The sequence below is a fragment of the Bombus affinis genome, chromosome 14 (genome assembly GCF_024516045.1).
Source record: "Bombus affinis isolate iyBomAffi1 chromosome 14, iyBomAffi1.2, whole genome shotgun sequence".
Taxonomy (NCBI): Eukaryota; Metazoa; Arthropoda; class Insecta; order Hymenoptera; family Apidae; genus Bombus; species Bombus affinis.
This window is the reverse complement of record NC_066357.1, coordinates 4,237,233-4,254,791: the sequence shown is the minus strand read 5'-3', so window position 1 is coordinate 4,254,791 and position 17,559 is coordinate 4,237,233. Positions and strand designations below refer to the sequence as shown.

General features: G+C 37.1%; 1 protein-coding gene across 14 annotated transcripts in view; it reads right to left on the bottom strand.

Annotated features, from left to right (window-relative positions):
• The window catches only part of LOC126924445 (PH and SEC7 domain-containing protein), an 82,848-nt gene that overhangs the window by 20,766 nt on the left and 44,523 nt on the right, over window positions 1–17,559 (bottom strand). For 10 of the 14 annotated variants that reach the window (XM_050738920.1, XM_050738916.1, XM_050738921.1 and 7 more), the window contains 2 exons: window positions 10,326–10,392; window positions 1,701–1,754 (listed from right to left, as the gene is read on the bottom strand). In XM_050738920.1, coding sequence (XP_050594877.1) covers window positions 1,701–1,754; window positions 10,326–10,392 — 121 coding nt within the window. Of the gene's footprint in view, window positions 1–1,700; window positions 1,755–10,325; window positions 10,393–12,777; window positions 13,449–17,559 lie in introns of those variants that run through there. The other 4 variants (XM_050738922.1, XM_050738923.1, XM_050738925.1 and 1 more) reach the window with 3 other exon arrangements.

Genomic DNA, 17,559 nt, shown 5'->3' with positions numbered 1-17,559 from the left:
TCTTTAGATAGAATTGTATATGTATATCCTCCTTTTTTTCTCTTTTTTTTTACAGATCAGGTCCTCTCAACATCAACATGAACAACGTGTAAAATAGTTGTTAGGATAGTGTGGTCGAAAAATGGAATATTTCAAGAAATTAAAATACGAGAAATAACGAATTTGTTCGTGTTGGCAAACTGTTATGATACGTAATTAACGATGTATATTTTGCGATTGAAACCATTACACGATACGATAGAGGGTTTTTAAAAAATTCTGTAATTAATAAGATAAAATCTACTAGTATAAGAGTGTTCGTTAATCGTAAAATCCTACGAGCTTTGTCTCAAAGCAATAATTTTCCAAACTAAAATAATTAGTTTCCTAAGCTCCGATATTAGAGTCTCATCCTTATACAGTGATATAAATGTAACAATAAAATGATTTCAACCTGAGATTTTTAACGATAACGCGAATAGGCTTTAACGACGACTTATCGCTATCTTATTATTTTATGACAATCTCTGAAAGAATCCTTATCATTGTATAAATCCTAGAATAAAAATATTCGTCCCATTGACATCCTTTTTTCGTTAAAGCGCTACTTCAAAACTATATCGTAATTCTCTTTAATAAAATAACGAACTTGACATCAAAATAATTTGCTATTCAGCAGCTAAAAAATATTTGATATTCACAACTGGGAATTCGTACATCTGCAGGGAGGATTAATCACGTGCCGGTATCATAACGAGGAAAATCTTATTTCAGACTATGTCTAGAACAGTGACAATGAGGTTCAAAGACAGACTAATCTTGCTACGTTCAACATCGAGCTGAGCTATGTCTGCCTTCGATGCATAATTCCTGTTGATTATCGTTACCATTAATACTTCTCTAGTTTTAGGAACTATCGTTTGTTTAAAAGTACTAAGCTGCTGCTGATGCCTGTTGCATCGAGTAAATCATTTGAATAACGCAATTATTGTATTTTAAGCTCTATAGTTTTCTTTGGAGTGAAACAGCAGACAATGTAACGAAAGAATTATTATTTGTAGTTAAAACGAAGACATTTCACACGAACAACACTTCGATTCTCCAAATGAGTCGCCATCAGTTTCAATTAATAGCGAATAATGTGTCAAGTGGTTTCATGAATTGATTGAAAATCGATGTAATCTTAAGAGGCATTAAATTCCAGAAATTCTTCCATATTACGGTATAAAATATTCAATCCCAATTTGAATCGGTGCTGAAATTCAAATGTAAATTTCATTACAGTTTGTGTTTCATTTAAATCAGAATATTGCCAATAATTCCAACATCAAAATTAATTCGGAATTAATTTAACGTTACAATCGAAGTCAATTAATCCAATTACTAAATCCGTGTAAATAATATCTGTCACAGGTCTAAGAAAATAACACGAATCAATGGCTAAATCGCGATATAATCTCTAACGCGACTGATAATCGGAAAAATTCGATTAATGCGTTGATCAAGCCTCTCGATTAACCGCCTGATGATCCTCACGAACTAATAAGCACTTAAGACAATAACCGTGGTCAACGTTTTGATATTCGCCGACCGGAATTTCGAAAACCACCCAAACTGAAACTCGATTGCTATTCCTCGTCGCAACTCAATAACCGAACTTACAGCCAACTCGACGTCGCTGTTCGCGCGAATAAAAGAATTCGTAGACGCACTTGACTTACCCCTTCGCAGTTTCAGGGTGACGGGATCCGACGAGAGCCGCAGACATTTTAGCACTGAAACAGAAAACGACGAAACACACCAGTCAGGAAAGACGTTGGCCGAAGAGTCGTAGGATGGGAAACGTAGAACAGAAGGAATACATTCGCGGACAGAAATAAATGGAATAGACATAGTTAGTGGAAATAGGAATAAACACGAGATAGCGGAAATACGGCTTGTTTACATAAAGATGTAAACATTGAGTTCAATCATTTACGAAGTAATCTATGTACTACAAGAATACACAATAGACGAAATTGAAGTACAGTAGCGGGCAAATTTTGACAAACACAGATTGAACTTGAAAAGAGAAACAAATAAATATTATTTATACCGCATAACAGCTGACTGTTATGCGATACGATGGAAAATATTTCATACAGAATTTACTGATCTGTGCGTATACACGAGTAAATTGTTTGGCAAGCTTTGACTTTTCTTGTATCCGCTACTGGATATAACGGTAGCACCAGTTCGATTAACCACCTCGCATTAGAGTACGAAATATGTACATATGTTGCCAGACAGTGTTGTTGATGATTCATGACGCGCTTCGCCAAAGATATCTTGCAACGCAACGTCGTTCATGCGATGCAAGATAATGGAAAGACATACGAGATATCTCGTGCAACGATTCGCATAAAAATCAGTTCGTGAGACACTGCGTTTGTGAATGTGAAAGGGGTTAGGAATGTTGAATGAAGAAAATATCGCATGAAATAATTCAAAGCATGGTAAAAGGATATACACGATACAACGACCGATGAGTCTGAACTTCCAGTCGTAAACGTTGAAAGACGGGATCGCGCGATGTTTCCTTCGAAGCATCGCATGAACCACATTGCGTGGAAAGATATCTCGTCCAAAAAGTATCATAAATCATGAACCATGAACAAAGGGGTTAATCGAACTAGTATTGTAGATACCAGTGTTATATTCAGTAACGGACGGAAGAATGTTCAAAGTTTCCCTATTCCGCAGTATATATCATATTTATCCATTGCTCTTCTAAAATACAAACTGTTTTGTAAAATCTTGTCCGCTACTGTACGTCCACTTTATTTATTATACATCCTTACGGTACATGGATTATATATAGTAAATAATTATATTATTATAGTAAATAATATAGTAAATAATTGAAATCAACGGTTGAACTTGATTGGTATCTACTTCTACTTCCTGTCTAGTTGTGCTTGACCCCGACAGTAAAAGAGAAAGAGGGATAAAAACTACGGTTAAACCGAGTTGTCACGTGTTTGCAAACGGAATTTACGGGAACGTTGTCCGTTATGCTGTTTTCGGAGAGGTTGGCCGCCTTCCTGCTTGAGATTAACGAGAGAAACGACCTTCTCCTGACGAAAAGGATAGCTCTGGGTCGCAATTTTGCACGATGGTTAAACCGTTCCGCGTGGAACTCGGTTTTAACGCCAGCAAAATGGAAAATTTAGCATGACGCGTTAACGGGATAGGACGAGGATGGGTTTAGACGAAAGAGATGACAAGAATATACGCTTCGGACGGACAAGACGGTATGCCCAGACAGGTCGGTTTAATTAAACCTCGAATTTGTGTAAAACCTCCACCTACTTGAAATATCCTGACTACTGGAGATTGTGGAAATGCTGGGAAACGTCTGCTAAAAGAAATTCTGTAGCTTTGGCTCTTTCTTTTACCTTCAAACTGTCTATGGAAGTAGAAAACATTCTGTGCACCGTTGAGTGAAATGGTTTACAGTGACTCGCCAAAGTATTCGAATCCTTGCTAGAGAATCTTTTTATGAGCATATTACGCGCATTGTACCAAACTTTTTGAAATTCCGTTGGTGCAGCATTGCAGTAGCAAAATTTCAAAGCAATCTAGAAATGTGTACAGACAGGAAGTTACACGACATTGATAAAAATTGGTATGCAGCTTGAACGGTTGTCTTAATCATACAATTAGTGATAGAGTGGTCTCGCTACATATTGTGGTTTATTAGTATATGCATAATTATTATACTATTGTAATAATATACGAAGTATGTATTAATTGTATTAAATGTACTAATTCAAATATTTTACTGATCTTTGCCACGCAATCATGCTAACGATAAGTATTATGAAACTTCCATATACATTTTCACATCCGTTTCAAATTGCACCGATATAGTCACGATACTTCTATTTAATTGCTAACGAGATTTCAAAATGTTTCGTATAATATACACATAAACTGTGTATCTCTTGCTGCGACACAACTACCATAGATCTATCGCTTATCTGTTTCTATGTTTCCGATCGTGCAAATGAATCAAAGTTTGGAAATATTTGTAGAACGCCGGAGAAACAAAAAGGGGTAAGGATTTTAAAGAAAAAAAAAAGAAGTGAAATTAAGCTGGAAAGACAAGTGTTAAGAGGCTTTCGAATCTAAGAGGAAGAGAGGTCAGATCTTAATCTTCGGATCAAAACTACAATTTCTACGAACAGAAGGAAGACAATGGAGCAACAAAGAGCTTCAAAGACGTCTAAATCTTGTCGATACCTAAAAAGGGAGCTCGGAGAAAAGCCTCCGAAACCCTCGAAGAACAAATTTACCTGGTTGCAAAGGCTTTCGATAAACTTTCACCGTCCTTCAATCCCGTAAAGCGGACGTCCCGTAGGACGAGGCACCTCCAGCGTCTTCCATTTCCGAACAGCAGCCCGGCCAAGTTTACCAATTATATCCGCGAAACGCAAACGTGCCGAGCCGAGTCGAACAAACGCGAGTTCACGGTTCACGGAACTGAAATATCGCTTCGTGTTTGTCTGCGATGTCAGCTTGTCAAATTAAACGGGGAACCAGAGGAAACACGAGGCTGGCCGATATTGCGATGCTTGGGCCGCTTTACGCTCGGTTACACGATATCGTTGTTGTTCCTTGTGCCAGCCTCCGCGAAACGGGGATTGCCGCTGGTTCGTGCCACTTCCGGAATTTTAATTTCCCCACCGCTACGTTCGATTCATTCTTTCGCTTCCTTATTTTGTTGGCTTTGCTCCGATTCTTTGTATTGCGAATTGTATTAATCTTTTCAGCCTCGTAGGCGTCTTGTACTTCATAATTTAAATTATAAATAATATATATGTATATAAATATGACAATATAAATTTTATAATACAAATAGACGCTAATAGCCAATCATTTGTTTAAAGTATTTATTTCGGTGAAGATGTCAAACAATTACCTCTTCACGGATTTCCATCCCCTTGAAATATGTTGTCGAGCTCACCATTTCGAAAAACTTCTTCCTATACGTATATAGGGTGCCCGGTTTTAATTTTCCAATTATACAATTTAAAAATTGTACATTAGATGTAATATTTGTATATTATAGTTATTGCTCGGATATTCACGTGTGTGTCCAAATTATAACCGCGTTGATTTAGACGCACCATTATGATTATCGGTATTGGCCACGCCGACTGACATCATTTAGATAGCTCAACCTCGCCAACTTTTTTCCACTTGGAATTCTGTGACTGGAATTATTTATTATTATTACGTCACTATGAAGATATTAAAAATATCCCGTTAGAATTCATAAGGACGTAACTCATCGACAGCTTCACGCGGAATACATACGTACATGGATGTACGATACCAAACGTACTTTCGTGTATGGCTCATAAAAAACTAAAACCAACCACCCGTTATATGTATAGGAAAATGTTACCCAGAATGACGATCTTGACATCACATTTCAAGGCCATGGAAATCGGTCAGAGGGTAACTATTCGTCAACTTGACCTCTATTTCTATTCTAACGAAGAAGCTAGTATCTATTTTTATTCTAGTAAACAACCCAATATCTCTATCTATTTTATTTTAGTAACCAAGTAGCATTTATTTTAATGTTCATTCATGGTATCGGAGAAAGAATTGTTGAGCTTGCTTCTCGCACAATTTTATATTCACGCCTTATTTGGAATATTATTTTATTGATATTGGAAACTTAAAAAAACCTCTGTAGAACCTTCTATTCGATGATTTATAAATAACTTCAGTTTAAAAGAAAAGATGTGTTTTTACGTTAATTTCAGACGTGTCTTTTAAGTTAAAAATGTATTGTATTAATAGATTAATAGATGCAAAGAACAGAATCATTTCCTACATCCCTTGAACCGTCTCTTAACGAGAAACGTTTACAATTACGAGATTAGACAATGAATTATGAAATTCAATTTTATAGAACGAATAAGGCGACATGTAAAAATATAGAACACCTGTCAATGAAGAGATAATTATGACCCAGACACATTGACGATCAGAACGACGAATTAATCGATCTCTTCCAATTAATATGCTACAATTTTCGGATTAAAAAATCCACCAATTAGACTGACGTTATATTCAATCATCAACGTTTAACAGAAAGAAAGACAATTCTGACAGAATTGCAAAATGGATAGTAGACGGCCAAAAGGGTAACTGTATCGTCGATATAAAATTGAGCAAGGATCGTTTGGTTTGATGCAGCGGACAGCATCCGCGAGCAACCGGTAATACAGTCAATCAAGTGTCCCATTTCGCGTGCACGGCGCAAATTTAGCGTCGTGTCATCGTAAAATTCTCGCTAATGACCTGCATGGTCGACGTTTCACCCCCGTGCACAAGATTACCAACACGATCCTAACAAGCGCGAGAAATTCGTCGACAGATGGACGTCTGTAAAGAATAGAAACTTTGACAAACTTCGTTGCTTCTAAAGAAAACTTCCGCCTTCATTCGTTCCTTTGGTCTAACGTAATCCAACGACCATCTTAACTCGATTTTTGCTTCGAATTACTTGTGAGTTCCAGTCCAGTTCGTTTGTAATTTCGTTTGACTGTTCGCCGTCTCATGGTGGAAGGGTCGCCTGAATGAAATTTCTTTCTCGAATCTCGTTTAACTTTGCTTTCTCCTCGTCATTGGACATCGCGAACCGATTGCACCAACGTTTTGTTTTCTAGCTTTTTCCCGAGTTTTCTCTTCCTTCGTCTATTATTATTGTTATTATTTTTACGAATGAACGACTATTTTGTTTCTAGAATTAGTGAATCGAAGACGATAGCGGTGTATACATAAGTCGAGAATCTGAGAATTTATATTTAGTCACGTATTTCAACTTTTAAGGCGTCATTTAATTTCGTTCATTATGCATTTGCAGGAAATTAGAATTTGTAAAAACAGCCAGGATGTACGTAAGAAAATATACAAAATACTCGAAGTGAATACTCGTTATTAAAAGATAAATGAAATATTTATCTAAGTTCTATATTCTTTTTGTGGTCAGGAATTTGCATGAAAATTCGTAATTTAATAATATCTGCTGCGGCACGTCTTTATCTATTTTAATGAATTTTTTATGAATTTTTCATAATCGTAAACATAGGACGTTATTTTATAAAAGCGAGTAATGGACTGACTTAAATCACTATGGTTCTCGGTGCTCCAATTAGACACAAATTTTCGTCTAATGCTCGTAATATTTTTTTGAGAATCTTACAAATTTATAGTTTTCAAGACATTCCCCTCATGCATATGTATTATTCAATTAGAAATTTAAATTATGGCGAAAAGGGAAACAAGATAGCCAAGCTGGAGCAGAGAATAAATGATACGTCAAAAATGCATGAGATAGGAACTATGATGAGATAGGAATCATAAAATATACAGCATCGCCAACAAAAATCTGCAACTTCTATACCATATTCCATTAACCATTTTTTAAAACAATGTTACAAATATTGAACAAAATTAACCAAAATGTAATCCATACGATATCCAACCGTCTCAAGATCTATCGATAAAACTGCCAAGTATAAACGAATCAAATTTTATTTAATTCTGTTCCTTGTAACCTCTATCGCGTCTCGTCGATGCTTATTACTCGCATCTCGATTCTTTCTATGAATAAATAATTTTTGCGTGACGAATGGGACACTTGACAGATCGAAAGGTTAAGCTAGGGTCAAGCAAAAACAGTGTCTCATTTATTTCTAATCTGAATGAGGTAAACTTACGTATACGATTTTCCTTCGTGTTATCCAGTTCTATTTCTATAGCCATCGCGTGTTAGACTTCTTATGAATTTTATTTGATACCGTGTAAATCGGACGAATAGATCGAAACCATACTGACGGGACAAAACGCAAACAGAACGAAACGAACATCGTGATATTTCATCGAATTCTTGAATATAATTTAAATATAGAATATCTCGCCGAGTCTTCTCGTTTAATCGTGATCTCCTTGCATGTGCCACTGATATTATTCTTGGAAGACGTTCAATATACATAAATGGTAAATATTCATAGAAAATGATGACTTCAATTCGATTTCTGCTGCAAGCTTTGCAAGTGCTTCTCTGAGATAGTATTTATATCTTGCATAGACTGGAAATATTCGACATATACGTATACATAGTGACTTTTTACTACATTTGGAAACCATTCATAATTATTATAGCTTCCGCGGTTTGCTTGAATATATGAATATAAGATTCTTCGTTGGAATAATAAACAACTATATTGATTGTATTAATTGGTAAAGAATCGTACGTATCTCAAATAATATAATGTTGTACCTAGTTAAAACATCCCAACTGTAATTTTTCCTATTTTCAAGATGCGTTGAAATATCCCAAGTTCCCTGTGTTTCTTACCGTTTGGATAAAGTTGTATTATACGGACTAAATGATAAAACTCTGGTTTGCTTTATTTTCCAAATAATACATTGTCAGATGTGATCATTTTAATTACGTACAATGTATCACCGTCCCAGTGCATCAATGGCGCAACTGGAAAAAGGTGATTTCTCAAGAGACCAAGAAGATCAATTATATTTAGCGACTAAACTTGTAATTAAATAACGAAGGGAATGTTTTATGATGTTGGGATAAACAACACTGTTTGCATTCTCTACTTACTTTTAAGTACGTCTGCGACTAACCGCAACTAAAAACTAGCTTCCTACGAAATGCGACTTCAATAAACTGCCATTCAGTGACCATTTAAAAAATTATGTAACCATGACCATTTAAAAATTATTTTTATAGAGAAAAGATTGGACGTGTCTGAGATTAGCAACGCGTTTATCTAAAAAATTTCCAAATTTCTAGTTACGTCTTTGTTGCATTGCAACGACGATATATAAGTATTATAGGAATTCTGTTCTAATCTTCGTAGAAGTATTCTCATTATTTTCAGTAAACAAAGTAATTTAACAATTAAACGACTGTTCGTGCGAAATCGTCTGTTTGCTCTTGTTATCGCTGAACTTTCGATTTCTCTACACTCGAGCAGATACCGTGAAATCTTGCGTCAGACGGCTTCCGCCGGAAATCACGATATAAATTTCCCAGGCATTCTCAGGTGTTTTATGGAAAATCCAGCCGGTCGGTATATATCCCCAATAAATCCCGATAAAATGGTCGTCCCTCGAGAATTATTGCCATCTCCGCGTGAAACGCGCAGCGAAACGTCGAATCGTGAATCTTCAGATCGGAGCGGTTGCGTTTTCCTGTTGTTTTACGGTCGAAAAGCCAAACGTCCGCGATTTTTTCACGCCCGAGCGCGAGTTTCATTGACCTTCCGTGCAAGAACAATCGTGGGATAAAGCGCGAGCCGACTTTCACTCGATCGATCTACGTTCTTTCTCGCTTTTTCCCTTTTTCTTTTTTATTTTCCATCGTAACTCCCTGGACGTTCGAGAATTGTATCGCAATTACGAGAAAGTTGATCACGCCGATCTTCCAAGTTTTCGTTTTCTGCGCCGGCATATTTTATTTCGGCGAGAACTCGGGTAAATGATTGGTTCAGTTTGAGCGATTAATCGAGTTCCTTGCGAATTTATGGATGAGATTGATAAACTACTTACTAATTTCACCAAAGAATCATCACCGTGTAAATCAAGTTTCTCGATTCTTACCAATCGAACAGAGCGATCAAAATCTTCCACATAAAAGTTTTACAAACTTATAGCGGTGCATACTCCAAGATCTCAATGATTTTTGGAAAATGTATGAACAAAAGACTCTTTCCTACCTTGCATTGCCTGCGATATTGTCTCCGGCATCGACTAAAATTTGCGATAGTTTCGATAAATGAAGTTCATGTACCAGTGACTCGGTTCGATATTCGAACACCATGTGGTGTGCATAGTACAATACACTTGCTTAAAATATATAATTAAATGGCATTGCTCGTCTTTTTAACACAATACGAATATCGCAACTGATAGAAACATATATCTCGCTTCAACTTGACTATCGATACGAGTCACTGAAAACGCAGTCCTGCTGCCCTTTATTCGACGATAGTTCTGGTCGTTAAACGCAACATTAATCTTCGTCGATTGCCAAATCTCGATCATAGAACGTGAGAATACAAATTCTGCGAGCATTCGATACGTTATATCGCGGACAAAAAGGTTGTAGCTTTCAAACAGAGGCAAAAGAGCAGGAACCATGAAAGGGGGGAGGAAAAGGGAGAGAAGAGAGAACGAGTGCACTTGGGCGAATGTGCATTATATCGCGAGAGAAAGAGAGAGAGAGAAAGAGAGGGGCTAAAGCAGGTCGGTCTTCTTACCTTCTTTAGTACTGAATCGGTTGACATCGACTTCGTTCACCCTGAGTATGACGTCACCGGCCTCGACCTGCAAAAGCAACAGACACCGTTTCTATGAAAACGCATTCTGCAGAAGGATCAATTGGTCAAGTACGACGAATTGCCATGCACCGCTAGGAGGGCGTCTACTTGCTCCACCGGTTTTTGGCAATTCGACGACATAATTCGCTGCAGCCCCCTGGCCAACCGGCCAACGAGGCGAATAGCGAACCGCCATTATGCAAATGTGCCTCCCTATTATTACATATCTGTGTTAAAACAGATAATCTATTCGTCTTTTCTTTACACATTCTGTGATGAAACCATCTTACGTGCCTTTATCGTTTTTGAATCTTCGATAGTAACAGAGGTGAATTTGGTACACGTTGATAATTAAAATAAAACAGTTAAAGTGTTGTTCCTTTGGCGTAGATGTTACTCGAATTATTTCCATCTTAATTGCAACGATCGTTAGATTATTTTTAGTGTAATAAGTTTGTGCGAAGATCACAGAAGACTGACGCGTAGCAAGTCACATTTTTCATGCTTTATAGAGGAAGAGTTTAAAAATGCAATATATTCTTCGTTAGTTTTACGTTACCAAAGTTCCTCTTCTTATGTGATTTTAATATTAAATATATGCAATAAAAATAGTAAGTAGAAGACACGTAAAAGTGGTTTGATGGGAGGAGTTCTTTAAAAAATAACACGGCATCGTGCGGTCCAAACAATCGCTACAAACGTAAGCCCATTATAATATTGATATACCGTTTACAATAAACACAATAGGATTTTAGTTGCTCGCCATCGATATTAGAATTTATAATGACTTATCATTGATCGAGAAAGTATGGGAATAGAGGTCAATGTGATTAACTTGGTAACGAAATAAAGCTCCCTACGATATTTCGCTGGTTATACAACAATCGTGGCAATCCGGCGGAACAAGTAAATCAAAGAGCCGTATTCCCATCGCTGCTAAAATCCATCTCGCTATACTATTCCCACGCTTACGTAACGCTATGCAATTTTCACATCATCGGTTGAATGGAACGACCGAGGAAACGAACGTGTTTTACATAACTTACACTGATAGCTCGCAATATCTGCCCGACGAATCCGGCAGATATTGTTTCCTAACTTGCTTCGTACAAAATTATGCAAAACGTATTGATACGGACGATGAATCAACCAAGTCTTGAAATATTTAAAGTACAAACGGCGCTCGAAGATAAAGGTAGGTTCAGATACGGCCGGTAGTTTGGTCGAGCAGCGAGTAAAGCCGCATTTCCATTGTTTCACCGTGCACGTTTCATCGCGAAAAACGTCCTTTTAAACAGCAGTGATCCTCCAACGTGAACAATGTAAATTCGGCTAAATATTCAAAGATACAAAGAACACCGTTTGATACTTGTTCGCAATTATTGCTTTTCTCCATAGTTCAATAGAATATGGACAAATTGGTTGGTATTTGTTCGGCAAATTGGAACTCGATGGAAACGACATCCCATACGCTCAAACGTAATAAGTCATTTTGCAAGTTATTGAATAGAAAGAGGGAGTGAGAGGTACAAGGAAAGCGAAGGAACGTATTTCAACCCTCGAACGTCTGTATGTACGACTTTCCGTATAGTTTCACGGTGTTACTTCGCGGCTCTGAACTTCTCTGAAAAATTGTCCCCTATTTCTTCCGTCGCTGTCTCTTCGATTTCCTGCGGCTTGCCTCCGGGGAAATAGCGTTCCACGGTGCACGAGGAACAGGAAACAAAATTGTTTACAAGAAGCTAGCCGTCATGAGCGGGAAGACGGATAAGACGCTACCAGGTGGAAGCTCTGTTAACACGGGCAAATCCTTCTTCTTGGACAAATAAAGGAGCAGCTGACGCGTACAAAGAGATCCAAGTTGCCACGCCACGCTTTACCGACTTCATTGTAACACATCGTGGATTAACATCATAATCCATACATTTTTCTTCGAATTATCGGCGAATATGATTAAATTTTGGTTTAATCGAATAAAATGTATTTATATTAGGATGAGATTTTTTACAACGAAAATGGGGATGATATGTTTTACAAAATAGACAAAGGAAAAATTATTTGCCAGGTCTATTAACTGAAAATGACATAAAAGTCGATTTGATCGCTTCTAGCGAACAAACGTCTCGATATAATTCGCTTTAATGTCCAATAATTCAAAATGCTGGAAAACTATAAAATCCATACAAACTTTCCATTCGATAAAATCCCCTTTCCCTCTTACAAATTTCACGATATCCAATCGACTCTAAATAGAGACTGTGAAGCTAAATTGCCAGTAATAATTCTTTACCGCTTTTTACAACCTCTTAGATAAGTCCTATGAAGCCAAACAAAAGCAAATTACGTAACTCTAAATGTCCAGATAACTGGCCATTTTATCAGCAAAACTTACCCAATCCCTTGCAAATCTTCGTCAAGCGAACAACACAATAAATTATTCGTCGAAATGAAATTATTCTCAAAATATTTTTACTTCCTTTAAATCTCTCTACCCTGGCATACAATTACTTAACGAAAACCTTCTTAACCGCGCGCAACCCTCCGTCAAGCGATACATTAAATTGTTCGTCAAAAACAAATTCGTTTGTTACGACGATACTAAAAAATTCCGCCATTGACTTTCGATTCCTTTAAATCTGCCAACTCTAACTTTCAATTAGTCAACCAAAAACCTCGCGAATGCCCGTAACAATCAATAACAGATTCAATTATTCGACAAAGTCTCTCGAGTCAGTCATCATCGCGACAGTAAAAAAATCCAGCGAGTTTTAATTTCGTCGAATTTCGTGGATCGCAGCTGCAGCAACTTCCACTTAACGAACAAGTAGATTAACCCAGAAGGAGAAACGATCGAAAGAAGAAATTACAAGGTGTGGTGGTAAATGACTAGCGTTTAACAGGCGAGCCGCGTCGATCACAGGCAAGAAAGACAACGAAACATGCAATCTCGTGGCTGTATCGCGGAAGGTGCACCGTCTGACTGGAAACACGAGGCCAGACAGAGCTTTCACGTAACTTGAACGTCGCATGCACTTATGTATCGTGCCTTGCGCTAACAATAACGAGAAACTGCAGCAGCGATACGTGTGCATCCCGCGCAAATGCGACCGTCTCGCGCTATTGTTTCGATGCACGGCCGCTTAGCCCCATCATACCTCCCCCCGTGAAACATTGTCCGCTGCTGGACGGAAAATGTAAATCTTTCGAATATACCGTGTGTTCAGCACGGACCACGTCGTTCCGCTTTATTGCTGTTCGGCCGCGTGAAAAATTTCCGCGCAGCCAGGAAGCTCGGGAATATTTCTTCCTCTACGTGGCGATTCTTCTTGCAAAGTGGGAAATCGTAATTTCCATTTAAACGAGAACTTTTTTCTTTTCTTTTTTTTTTTTAAATAGTAAGTGAGGCTGAAAATAGAGCTGTTAAGTTTTAATTAAACATTGGGATCTTTATTTCGAAAGTGAAAATTAAATTAAATGTACAAATTGGAAGTGAAAATTGAACTTAACAGGTGTAAAATTATGTACGGAAATTGTTTGATGAGAAGATAGATTGCAAATGGACTTTTTATATTTTACGCGTGATAATTTGTCTTCCTAAGAACACTGCAATTTAGACTTGAATCTGATGAATTCGTTTTTTTTTTTTATTTTATAATAGAACGAACCGAAAGTGGGCTCTTTAGGTCTTAATCCTGTTGGTCTTCGTATAAAACGAAATGGACATTATATTCGAGTAGATATTATTAAAATATGCATAGTTTGAAATATCTCGTTTTAGTATCCGATATAATTTTACTACCTTTCCGGTATCCCACGCTTTTTATGAGTAAAGCGTCCAAAAAATGAAGATATCGAAAGAGATGCAAACATGCGAGGAAGAAACGAGGAGAACAGGATCGTGAAAAATATTCCTTTTCCTTCCATCGAGCAAAAATATTTAACAAACGTTTGCTAGATATACCTGAACGGAGAAACAAGCTGCAAGAAGCAAGTATCAAAGTTTATGCAAAATGCCTGAAACCTAATCTAATGGCCAAGTATAAAGAGAATTAATCTAGTTACGAAAGTCTAACTAATTCCTAATTCGATATCTAACGCAGGAACACCCTGTATACGCTGAGAGTGGGTCAGTTTGTCCGTGCAACGTGACTCTCTATGTTCACGAATGCATTATCCACAGTGCAGGCTAATTTCCTTGGTAATTTAATTGCAATTGCCCAGTGACGTTCATCGTATTTCAACGTTCACAGTATATTTACCGCTTACAACGAACGAACGGGTTACGTGTGTCCTAATCACGGATTATTATCATGCGTATGGATACTGATATTACTATTTCAAAGGTGTCATAACTATCGCCAATGAATAAACGTATCGGATCAAGTATCGGGCTACAATTTTAAACTCTATGGTAATAAACTATACGGTAAATCTCACCGAGAGATTGCGCAATTCTTAATTTAACGCTCGTTTGGTTTAGTACTGGCGTTGTTGGACTTGGGTTAAGCAATTCGAAGCTTAGGTAAAATTATTTAATTTCAGAAAAATACTTTGTACGTAACGATAGTTTTGTACGAGACGTTTATATTGAAAATCCAGGAATAATAGAAGTAATTTTATACAAAATATTTAGAAGAGAAATACAAAATAATTTTATTCTCCACGCTATAATTTTAATGAGAAATAAAAGTAAAAAGTTGAAGAATATCGATGTCCAAAAACTTTTCGCACAGCCTTAACAGAGCTCCTTTATTTTGAGTCAAACTATGATTTTAAATTCGTGTAATTTTATTCATATATGCTTTGCGATACGCGAACGAATTTTGAAATTTCTAATTGTTACATACGCGATTAATATAAATTGTTATCGTGTGGAACAAAGATAAATGTTACTCGTTTGCTTTTCATAACAAATGGAAAACTGCATTATGTAGAACGAACAGCGAATAATAAGTAATGAAAGAATAAAGAGTAAGCTGATCTGTCTGAATAATAGCGAGGAATGGACTGACTATAGTGCATATAGGATGGAAGATTATATATTCAACATCCGTAATGAGAAAAGTCTTGGCTGGAACGATGCCTTCTCCATTTTCGATGTGCGCCAGAGATTTCACTCGAATCTTTTTCATACGTGTTGCCACAGACTGATGCATAGCAAATGCTACACGATCGAAAAGAAAGCAATCTCATACATATCGTGCATAGAAGGAAAAATATCATTTCCTTTTATCGAGTATTAAAGAATAAAATAAATAATACAAAAAGATCTTTTTAACACTGATAAATACAAATATAAGGGAAACTTGCGTTTATTAAAAAATTATATAGCAATTTGACTAATACAGTGTACGCTGAACTTCACAAATTCTAATGTCCTACATTCTCCACAATTTACTGTCCATTACTGTTGCCAAAAAAATTAACCAATCAATCAATGTGGATCTGAATTACCATCTGCACGATCAAATAATTCTTACGATTGCACATTGAAGATTAAAATTTCACGACGCGGTTACTTCGATCCAAAAGTTAGTATTAAACACCCAAAATGCAACGAAGCGAGATATAAAATTTAAAAGAAGCAGGAATCGATAGGCAAAGGGTAAAAAACGAGGAACGATCGTTTTTCATGATTTTCCGTCTTAAAACACATTTTATTTCCGAGAACTGGGATTGCACAACTATCGCGAATCAATAATTATAATACGAAGAATATCTTGCTCAGAAATTTCGTGTAGTGGTTCGAAACAGGGAATGCCTCGCCAGTACAGGAACAAGACACAGATAAAAATAATTAATACTTTATTAATCGTTCTTTCTTTTTCTTCAACAACGTCGTTTTATAAACCATAAAACAGTTAAATACGTCGAATATTGTCCCTCCTCTAACGGACCAACATATTGAAACTGAACTTTCTCAACGAAGCTGTCTACTTTGCGACATTCCTTCGCTTTTTCCCCCTTACTCTTCTATTATGCATTCTGTATACGATTTGAGAAGCTGGTTTACTAAATGAACTCTTGCGTTTGGTGAATGACAGTCGCTTTGAACAACAAGATCGACAACCCCCAACCTCTTCGTGGAGGAGCATCGTCCAATTACTAGGTCCGCATTCATAAATGGATGTTGCATCTTCCTGAGACGCTTTGTGCGCCGTGAACGGGACAGGCATGTTTACACCGAAATTTCAGGACAGCCGGATCTCTGTGACCTGTTTAGTCGAAATCTATTACGGAATGCATCGACGCGCACACGAGTGCACCCTCGAAATTGATTTACGAGCGAAGGCTTGTCGGCCGGCTCGACCTTCGTGTCCTGACGCCACTGATCGATGTGCGAAATCGCGTTGTAACAGCGTCAGAACGTATATATATATACATATGCTCTATTATACACACGTCTTCCACCACGTGTAGTTTTACCCCTCTCGTGACATTTAGTGACTTCCCTACAATTTCTATTATTACTTGGCTGCGGAGCTTTATGCAAATTCGCACGTTTGGCGAACGCAATAAAAGAAACTGAGGTTCCTACGAAGATTCGTTTGATTCTCTTAAATGCCAGCCGAGTACTGTACTTGAGCGATTCGACAGATTTTTGTACGTTACGTTGCGTATAAACGCATGAATATCCGCAGTAATTCCATATTTTACATCGCGATGCGCTGTTAATTTGCTTCACAATTTTTATTAATAGTATTTTCGTACTTTAAACGCACGTGTAACTTTCTATCCATATTTCGTGTTTGCGTGCACTGTTTGCCTTGTCGATAATTCGTATCAATAATTTATTCATTGTTTTATACCGTATATAGCGTGTTTATATTTTATAGACATACCTATATTCTATATTTCTGTCGCGTTCTAAATTACAGTACAGTCTTGATCGATTACAAAATCCATACAAATTACAACTCGAATCTAGAAGTTGCGAAATTGCTTTTTCACTTCGGGATATCGATGCGTAAACTTTGTAGATATTCCTATAAAATATAAAATATCAGCAACTTTCTCTTCGTCGCTTCGTTTCTATCAACCCTCGCAATCTTCCCTTTCGTATCAGCTGTAATACATATAATTCATTTATCAAAACTTTCGACAGCTAACGAAATAGCTAAAAAAACGTAATCGAACAGGGTCTTCCGGCAATACAGTTTAAGGCTAGGTTCGC